We start from the raw sequence: 10,360 nt of genomic DNA on the forward strand, positions 1-10,360 counted from the left end.
AAAGCAATGAACAGAAGTGGGATACCTGTGGACTGACAGAGCTGTTATCTTTGGCTTCCCTAACGCGTTCCCTCCTCCCGGTCCCTCTTTTTCTGATAATAGTCCTAGCTCCTTGACCACAGGAGTGGCCTGATGCCAGCTTGACACACTGGAGTCCTCTAGGGGCCTGTATAATGAATGACTTTGGAGGAGAATTGGTCTCTTTCTTGGAGTGGTTCATTTGACACTGCCCATGGCCAGCTTTCCTGCCACGTGGAGAGTTTGCAGAACAAAGCCCAAGCAGAGACCAGCATAGACAGAGATGAAGGAGAGCAGCCCAGGTCCCTCTATGCTGTGAGGTAATAGTTATCCTTCCTGGCACATGAGCCAGTGCATTCTTGTCCTGCTTAAACAAGCTTAAGTTGGATTTCTGTTCTTTGGAATCAATACAATACAAAGTATTTTAAACCTCCACTTAAAACTCTCTTTAGCTTAGCTGTTCTTTTGAAAGTTATTTGCAGCAAACAATTCGAGTTTCAGAATCTGAAACTCCCTATATTCTGTGCTGTTGCCTGAAATGAGATCAATGGACCTTAGATGCTGGTGTTGGTTGAGAAGTTGTGATGATAATTAAAAAGACTGGTGTGAATTCTCACTAGAGGAAGGCCCCACCTTGAGCTGGATCAGGGGTACCCACAGGTGCTTTGGATTTCTCTTATATCTTCATTAAGTACTAGATGGGTCCTGCAACAGAGGTCTACACCACAAAGCCTGGGAAAACCTGAGGCCAGCAGATTCTGAAGAAGGTGCTACCATAGCCAGTCATTTTGGTTTGTCATAATTGATAAGGGCTTATCTTTCTGAAGGCATTTGCTCAACTGGTTCCTCTGCCTTTTTAAGACATGTCCTAGAATAAGAGCTAAGCTCAAGGCATCATAGCTTGGAAGCTTGAACTGTTTGTTGTGGTAGGAAGGTATGCACTGAGTTTATCTAAAAACAATATTCAGGAATTAAACAGGAGGTCTTAGGAACAACCTTGTTTTACACGCTTTAAGATAAGAATTTACCCGATGTAAAGATTCTGGAGGGGAAACTGCAATAAAGGTTTTCAGGAATGTAGAAAGCTCAGAATTGGCATTAGCCCATAGACAATTCCTATCCACTAAATTAAAATCTAATAAGAGACTGATGCATGCATAAGTCTTGAATTGTTAGGTAAGGACCTTGCTAAAGCTGGACATTGTAAGGTTGCTATAAAACTCACTTTCAAGGTTATGTAGGCCGATACAGCTCTGGGAAACCAATTCTTATTTAGCCAGCTGCTCAGAAACTAACTTCATCATGGTTGTGAGTACTCCATCATGGTATGTAGACTCATTTCCAGAGAACCTCTCAAAAGCTACCAAACGAACTTTCACAAAAAGGCATTTTCTTCTCAGCTCAGATAGCTTATCATTGGTTTCAATCTCTCAAAAAGTCAGACATCCCTTTAAAATTTAACCATATTCCAATGTTTGCTACTAGGCACAGTCCCTAGGCCTCTCTCATTCAAAACCAATTTAATTGCAAAAGATGAGCATACTATTTCTTCTGTGTGATCCTCAGAACCCCCATTCTGTAAACAAACACAACTATTAAAAAAATCACTTCCTAAAGTATATATCTAATCGCTGTTTTACACCTAAAATTTATATCTATTGTATGTCAACTGTAATTAAAGAATGAATTTTAAAATATTCTTCTAGCTGTCTTTTTTTTGTTTGTTTTGTTTTTTTAAGGCATAGAGATCAGAGAGGACAGACAGGAAAAAAGGCATTTGTGTCTTTTATCTGAAGATTTCCTTCCGCATAAACTTGTATAATGGCTCTAGAGTAGGACTTAAGGGGTTCAAATCCTCCAGCTATTGATTGATAGCTGTGTTATCTTGGAAGAGTCATAATCTCTCTGAACTCCGGTTTCCTCCTCTGTAAACAGGGAAACAATAGATATTCGCACCGCATGCAAAGCTCAAAACACAGGGTCGTCACGTGGTAAGCGCACAACTTTTATATTTACACTTGATGACTCCGGAGGCCTGGAGGTACAATTCCTACTTGATTAATTAAAATACATCTCACTTTTACCACGAGCTTGCCCTTTCCTCAGCCTTGCTGAGACCTTTTCTCTTTGAAAATATTTTGTACCAATCAGTAGGAAAGGATAGAGCCAGCCGGGAGGCCGCCGCTGGCCCGAAAGCCTCTGGCTTCTCCTTTGAAAGAAGCGTCCCCAACACTAGCGCACGCGCGCCCAGATCTGGCCCGCGGGCGGTGGCCTGTGCGTGCGCTTGGAAGGGTGGTGGCGGCCCGCACCCCGCCCTCAGCCGCCGCCGCCCCTGCGTGTCAGGTGCCGTGAGAAGCGCCGAGGGATATGACTGCAACCGACTTTCCAGAAGCAGCGCACGCAAGGCACAGCTCCGCACGCAAGGGGGAGGCGACAGCAAAGGAAACTTTCAACCCGATAAACTTCTCAGGCGCGCGGCGATTTGCCTCCTCCTCCTCCTCGTTCCCCTCCTCCCTCTGGGAATCTTCAGAGCGCCCTCCCTCTCCTCCTGTCCCTCGCGTTTGCCACAGCGAGGCTCCAGGGCAGCGCCAAAGGCCACGGACAGAGCCTGCACCGCCCGGCGTCCTCCAGTGGGAGGCGTCAGTTTCTACGCGGGAAACCTCAGGGCCAGACGCGCCCGCCAGAGCTGGCCTTTGTGTGCCAGGGACAGTCGGAGCCTCGGGGCAGGGGAGAGGCGTCTTGCAGAGATTCTTGATGTCTCTGCACGAGGTGGATGGTGAACTTTGCGCACCAAAGGGCCTCATGAGGGCCATTTGTTTGCCGGAACGTTAAGATAAAATAACTAGGTTGGCTGTAAGACAAACCACCATCACGAACCGAACTTTCCTCATTTCCAAATTGACAGTTTTCTTTTACCGGATTTGGGGGCCCAAAGATCCAGAGCAGTGTTCTCTCGGGAAACGAAGCTCGAGTCACTGGGAGAGAAGGGAGTTTCGGGGCGCGCTCCCACGGAGAGCGCAGCGTGATGGGCAGCTTCTGTCCTGAGCGTGCGTCCGGGGAAACCGTGCAGCCACCTTTGGGAATGATAGTGATTAAGTTTGGCTTTCTGGAAAACGAAAAGTTCATGCCGTCGCTTTTAGTAAAGCCACCGGCTATTTCACCAATGCCGTCGGGGCGCGCCTGGCCCGCCTTGCGTGACACGCGCGCGGCGATCCCACTTAGAATCCGAACCGCGTGGACCGTCCCGACGCAACCCGCCCCGCCCCCCGCAAGCACCGCCCCCGCCAGGTCCCACTGCCTCCTCCCTCTATACAGACCTTTAAAACGGGATGGCGCGTTTTGACTCTCTGGAGTGACTGTATGCAAACGGGCCACGCCTCTGCGACGCCAGCTGTCAGAGCCGCGCGGGGGGCGTGAGGGCTGGGTATTGACTCCCCTCATCGACCCTCAACCTCAATCCCCACGCTGTAAGAAAACTCCGACTTTGTTGAGGCCTCAGGTGTAGCAGGGCTCCGCAGAGGAGGCACCTTCAACGTCCCCATCCCAATCTAAGTGCCTCTGGCTCTGACGACGCCTCGAGACTGCAGGGTGGGTGCTAAGGCTCGCAGAGCTGGTAGCAGGTGTCCGGGGCGGGCCTCTAACTTCCCGGAGACACTCAGGTTGACATCTTGTCCTTCTTGGAGTTGGCAGTCCCGTGCCGCTGGAAACCGCGCCTCCACGCAGGTTAGTCGGCCCGCGGAGCCGCCTTCCCGCGGCACCTTTTGTTGGGTTCTCGCAGATCCGGACTGGGGTCGGGTGCAGGGGCTGGGATGATAGGCACTTAGAGGGAACTGAGCGCCACTGTCTCGATGGCCGTCTTGTTGCTCTTGAATTGCAGGAACCGTTAAGCGACTGGATTAGAGGGAGGGCTCGAGGCAGCGTCACAGAGGAGCTGAAACGCGCCCCTTCCCTTCTCCTTTGGGGAGTGGGTTTGGGACGAGAAGGGAAGTCTTCAGCTGCTTCTCCAGCGAGGTAGCCCTGACCTGACCTATGTACAACTTCCCTATCCAACAGCGCATGGTAGTCCGAGGCCACCGGTTGGGGCGTGGGGTGGCTGCTCCTTTTTCTGCACACCTGAGTGTCACGTCTTTGCCCTTCTCTCTCCAGCATGGCCACCAGCGTCAGCGTGGACGATCTTCTGCTGCCGATCTCGCTGTCCTCCCAGCAGACCATGCTTCTGCTGCTCCTCTCGGTGCTGGCCGCCGTGCACGCAGGCCAGTGGCTGCTGAGGCGGCGGCGGCGGCAGCCAGGGTCCGCGCCCCCGGGTCCCTTTGCGTGGCCGCTGATTGGAAATGCGGCGGCCCTCGGTCCCGCGCCGCACCTTGCGTTCGCGCGCCTAGCGCGGCGCTACGGCGACGTCTTCCAGATAAGACTGGGCAGCTGCCCTGTGGTGGTCCTGAACGGCGAGCGCGCCATCCGCCAGGCCCTGGTGCAGCAGGGAATTGCCTTCGCCGACCGGCCGCCCTTCGCCTCTTTCCGCGTGGTGTCGGGTGGCCGCAGCCTGGCTTTCAGCCAGTATTCTGAGCTCTGGAAGGCGCAGCGGCGCGTAGCGAACAGCACGATGCGCGCCTTCTCCACGCGCCAGCTGCGCAGCCGCCGTGTCCTCGAGGGCCACTTGCTAGGCGAGGCGCGTGAGTTGGTGGAGGTGATGGTGCGCGGCAGCGCGGGCGGCGCCTTCCTAGACCCGCGGCCGCTGGCAGTGGTGGCGGTGGCCAACGTCATGAGCGCGGTGTGTTTCGGCTGTCGCTACAGCCACGACGACCCCGAGTTCCGCGAGCTGCTGAGCCACAATGAGGAATTCGGGCGCACGGTGGCAGCGGGCAGCCTGGTAGACACGCTACCCTGGCTGCAGCGCTTCCCCAACCCGGTGCGTACCGCGTTCCGCGAATTCCAGCAGCTCAACCGTAACTTCAGCAACTTCGTCCTCGACAAGTTCCTAAGGCACCGCGAAAGCCTGCAGCCCGGCGCCGCCCCCCGCGACATGATGGATGCCTTCATCCTCTCGGTGGGAAAGCAGGCGGCGGAGGGCTCGAGCAACCACGGCGCGCGGCTCGACGCGGAGTACGTGCCGTCCACTGTCACCGACATCTTCGGCGCCAGCCAAGACACTCTCTCCACCGCGCTGCAGTGGCTGCTCATTCTTTTCACCAGGTAAAGCCTCCTGGTGTGGGTCGGGCCTTCCTTTCCTCCTATAAAAGGTGGAGTGGGACTGAAATAGGCCGAGGTCACGACCTCCGCGCAGGGAGGGTTTGAAGTTTCACTCCAGGTCCCCACCTCTCAAATCTGAGATCACACATCCCGAAAGCGCAGCTTGGGAAGGCACAATGCGTACCGAGACACGTGAGCGCGCGCCGCCCTCCCACCAGCCCCGCCAGGACCGCTCCGCCTCTCAGATCTTGCCGCTACCTCTCTGAGTGGGGACAAATTTGTGAGAAACCCCTTGGAAAAATGAGATTTTTCAAGTGCCCGCAGGTCAGCCCCGATCTCTTCCTCCCTGACAGAAGAAGCAAAATTGGAACGGTTCCGAAAGAAAGGGTAACGCGGTAAATATGTCAAACACGGCAGCCTAATCGGCTCGACCAGCTCCCGGCGCGGATCCGAGGCCACCCAGCTCTGGCGCTCAAAGCCAGCACGCGTCTCGGCTTTGTTCTCGGGCAAAGGAAGCTTTAGGACGGCAGTCCGGTGGTCCGCAGACCTGGGCTTGCGGACGGTTAACTCGCCTGGAAGCTTTAGGAAGGCAGCCAGAAACCAGCGGGTTGTGCGGTTGCATAAAACCGCCGGGCTAGTGATAAGAGAGGGTCGGGTAAAGAATTGGAGAACCAGTCGCTTTTACCGAGCTCAGAACAGCAAAGGCAAATATCGTATCTAAGAGGCCCCAGCGGACCTCTCTGATCCTTGGGCCCGGCTGGATTGGTTAGCTGGGACCGGCTGGGTTGGTTAGCTGGTCTCCAGTGCCCACGTTGATTAAGGTCGCGGACCTCTATGAAGCTCTGAGCAGGCGCTCCAACAGGTTTCTGGTATTGGGTATTGCCAGATTTATCAAATAAAAAACTAAATTTTACATAGGAGATACTTATAAGAAGATTAGCCATGGTTTATCTGAACTTCAGATTTAACCGGGCGGCCTCTATTTTGTCTGGCAACCCTACCTCAGGGGCAAATGTCTCGCTTAAGGCAAATCTTGATTGCCTGGAGAGACTAGAAATCCTGGTTGTGTTATTTCTTGGAGCACAAGTTAGCGGTGGGGAATGCTGAATTTGCTGGAGCCTCAGAAATTGAAAGGCAAAGACAGCTGCTTTTTTTAAATTCAAATCCACTGCAGCCCTTAGAAACTATATGGTTGTTTTCACAAATTGAATTTTTTGTATATTTAAAATCACTTTTCAGTATTATGATCATAGAAACACCTATGGGGGACAGAAATTGAATAAAGAGAAGTCGATAATTAATCATCCCAAAATGGGATTAATAGGCCCTTAGCATCCCCAGATAAGCATGTTATCTTTTGAAACCAACTTTGTTTTTTATTAGAAACAGATTGATCAGCAGAAGGAATAAACAATTTTCGGGTTACTTTCAATACAATGTAGTTGATGAGTACTTTTTCTTCTTTTTAGTGAAAAGACAATATGACAGAGATTGGCAGGTTACACTACTTATTTCTGTATCTTTGATAAAATTTATAAAATACATTTATGTATTGTCTGTGACTGCTTTTACATTACAGCACAAAGCAGAATTGAATAGTTGCAAGAGAGAGGGTTTGGTCTGCAAAGCCTAAAATATTTACTATCTGGCCCCTTATTAAAAAGTTTGCAGACCCCTGGAGTATGATGCTAATGAAGCAATTTTTAAAATCATTTCATCACATACATACTTAAATTTTTTCAGAGTTGCAATAATTATTTACATTTTTTTACTTCTGACATTTTCACTTATTGCAATGGACATTTCCCCATCTTTTAAACTTATTTTAGTAATTTTTAAAAAATCTTTATTTTTTTATTGATTGCAAAAGTATCCACCATAGTAATTTTCGATGGTTACATAATATTTTGCCATAATAAGATATCACTTTATAAAATCATTTTTTGAGCTTTAATGTTGATTACATCTTTAAAATTTCAGCTATTGTTGGGGTTATATATTTATGTGCCTGTTATTCCCTGAAAATACATTATCTAAACATGGATTACTGGGTTTAAAAAGAGTGGTGAAGGGTTGCCCTTATGGATATTGCTTTATACTAAGATTTTGTTTTCCGAAAGGATTGTGCTAGTTTATATCACCAACAGTGAATAAGTATTACAGTTTGTACCATAATCTCATGAATGCTAGGAATTTGCTTTTACATTTAGAAGATCTGTAGCTTTATTTATCAGGATACTAACTATTTTCGTATAAAATCAGAACAGTAGGAAGATGAGAAAAAAGGATCTTTTTCAGGGATGCATTTTAACTTTTGTGGGCCCTGGGTGCTTTTGTCTTTGTAGACTCTTTACTCCATAAAAAATATTTTTAATTATATTTTATGACTACATTGGTATAAAGATAAATATATCTAAATTATATATGAAAACATTTTTAATATATAATTTAAAAACATTAAAAAAGTTCATTTTTTTTCCCCCTTCTGATTTTGAAAGTAATGAAAACCTTTTCATGGGCCCCGGAAAAGTATCGTAGATCCTGGACGCTGTGCCTGCTGAGCCTAGTGGAGAAGTTGGCTTTGTCCATCACCATGCTTTTTCAGGCCAAGAAAAGTTAGACCTTTTTTGACTTGTGATGGGAAAGATAGCATTAGCCATGGGAAGCTTATTAAAGGGAATATAACTTTTAACTTACTCATCTTGTAATTTAGTGAAAAATTAAGAAATTGTTTTAGTTTTTTTTGGGGGGGGGCAGAAACGTTCATTCAGTCACTGATTCAGATAAAAAAAGTGGGATTCACATAAATCGTAATGTGCTTTCTAGATGAGAGAAAAATGAATTTTCCTCACTGTATTCTCCCTCTACATTGAAAACCAAACAGGTACCCTGAAGTGCAGGCTCAGCTACAGGCAGAATTGGATCAAATCGTGGGTAGAGACCGTCTGCCCTGCCTGGACGACCAGCCCAACCTGCCCTACGTCACGGCCTTTCTTTATGAAGCCATGCGCTACTCCAGCTTTGTGCCCGTCACCATTCCTCACCATACCACTGCCAACACCTCTGTCTTGGGCTACCACATTCCCAAGGACACGGTGGTTTTTGTTAACCAGTGGTCAGTGAATCACGACCCAGTGAAATGGCCTAACCCGGAGGACTTCGACCCTACTCGGTTCCTGGACAAGGATGGCTTTGTCAACAAGGACCTGGCCAGCAGCGTGATGATTTTTTCAGTGGGCAGACGGCGCTGCATCGGGGAAGAGCTTTCCAAGATGCAGCTGTTTCTCTTCATTTCCATCCTGGCTCACCAGTGCAATTTCAAGGCCGATCCAGATGAGTCCTCGAAATTGGATTTTAATTATGGCCTGACCATTAAACCCAAGTCATTTAAAATCAATGTCACTCTCAGAGAGTCTATGGAACTCCTTGATAGAGCTGTCCAAGCTAGAGAAGACTGTCAGTGAGAAGCCAGAAGCAAGCTGGAATTTTAGAAGTACTCAGTATTTGGGGGATAGGGAATAAGATTTTCTAGGTCCTCTGTGCCACTTTCTCAGCTGGCCTCTAATGTGAGCAGAAACCTACAGAAACGAACCAGCAGCTGTGTTTTACAGATGTATCCTCAGATCAGCAGTGGGCTCTGCAAGAGCTCTGGGAAGATTTTTTGAGTCAGAGTTAAAGGGCTCAGAAAATTTTTATACATATATAGAATGCTGGTAATAATTTTCTGAGGGAGCATTCTTTGGAATTAAAACGCATGCACACACACATACACACAGAACCACCCGATGAAGAGGTACTTCCAATAACCTTGGCATCTAAGATCGATATTCTGTGTGCTAAAATCTGCTCCTTAGAAAACCATATTATGCAAAGTTTCGGAATATGTTGTTAAATATGCAAAGGCAAATGATTACAGCATAAGACATGTGATTGAGGGTGAGAAGGAAAAAGTAAGACCAGAGAGTCCCTTCTCACCTTTTCAGTAAAGTAGCTGAGGCAGTCTCTGCTATCTATGGATGGATTTATCTTTTTGCCTACTGATGTGCTTTCTCTTATTTTTTTGGATGGCTCATGAAGTCATTTGCTCAAAAAGAAATTAATAGTTATTGGTTTAGTGATTATAGTGGGTTTCAGTGGTTTATTATGAATTTTAAAGTGTAAGTTGTTAAATTGTCAAAAATTTCAATCTGTTTTGGTTGCCAAAGTACCGAATCTCAGTTATGAGCAAAAAGAAAACAACCAAAACAATAAAAACCAAGATTTACCAGCCCAGCTAAGTTTTAAACTATGTGATTGCAATACACTGATTTCAATACATCTTATAGATTAAAAGTCACCAAATAGTATTCAGTATGTATACATATATTATTATTCATAGGCAATATATATTAGTTATTTTATTATTAAATAGTATTAATTATTTTGGTCAAGAAAAGATTGAATAATGTATACCTTTTATAATGTCATAGCAAATTGAAAAGTACAACTAATTCAACTATATTTGGCTCACATACACGAAATGAGCTTGATTAAATCAACTATCTTTTTTTTTTTTTTTTTCTTGACATCATGGAAACCAAGTTGAAGCAAAGGCTTTTTCTCTCATCCAAAACTTGAGAAAACTAAAAAATCTAAAAATTAGATCTCTAAGATATGTTACTTATTACTTTATAACATTTATTATGATTATATTTGTAATACAGAAATCTCTTTTCCAAAATCAATCTAGTTAATATGTTGTAATTCCAAACTCTTGGCATGCTTAAATTTTAATTTAATTTTAAAGACATTTTGATTATTGAGTTCCAGTTTAACTTACTGGAAATCTGACCATTAGCCTATAGAAGGCAGAGAAATATAACCTGTGTTTGCCTGATGAATAGTGAAAAATGCAACAAATTATCTGGATGTTCTCTTTATTAGGTAACAAGGGAGAAAATTCTCTTTATAACAGACCTAGTTTTTCTTTTAAATGGTTTTTAAAAAATAGTGCTAATGTCAGCATTTTGAAAAGCCAGAATCAGAAAGCAGTCTTGGGAGACTGTTTTAAGAATTGTATCATGTACCAGTGGAGCTGAGCAGATCAGATGCAACCTAGTGGCCTGTCGCTTTGGTAACTGTGAAAACATAAAGCTTGAACAAAATGTATACGTTC

At 46.3% G+C, this 10,360-nt stretch overlaps 1 protein-coding gene across 1 annotated transcript; it reads left to right on the forward strand.

Annotated features, from left to right (window-relative positions):
- Positions 1 to 3,387: 3,387 nt before the first annotated feature.
- LOC102885732 (cytochrome P450 1B1) lies at positions 3,388 to 8,872 on the forward strand. Its single transcript, XM_006909667.2, has 4 exons — positions 3,388 to 3,741; positions 3,896 to 4,029; positions 4,165 to 5,208; positions 8,090 to 8,872. Exons 3-4 carry the CDS (start codon positions 4,166 to 4,168, stop codon positions 8,667 to 8,669), a joined length of 1,623 nt encoding a protein of 540 aa, XP_006909729.1. The 5' UTR covers positions 3,388 to 3,741; positions 3,896 to 4,029; position 4,165; the 3' UTR covers positions 8,670 to 8,872.
- Positions 8,873 to 10,360: the final 1,488 nt, after the last annotated feature.

This window comes from Pteropus alecto, unplaced genomic scaffold (assembly GCF_000325575.1).
Source record: "Pteropus alecto unplaced genomic scaffold, ASM32557v1 scaffold131, whole genome shotgun sequence".
NCBI classification, from domain to species: domain Eukaryota; kingdom Metazoa; phylum Chordata; class Mammalia; order Chiroptera; family Pteropodidae; genus Pteropus; species Pteropus alecto.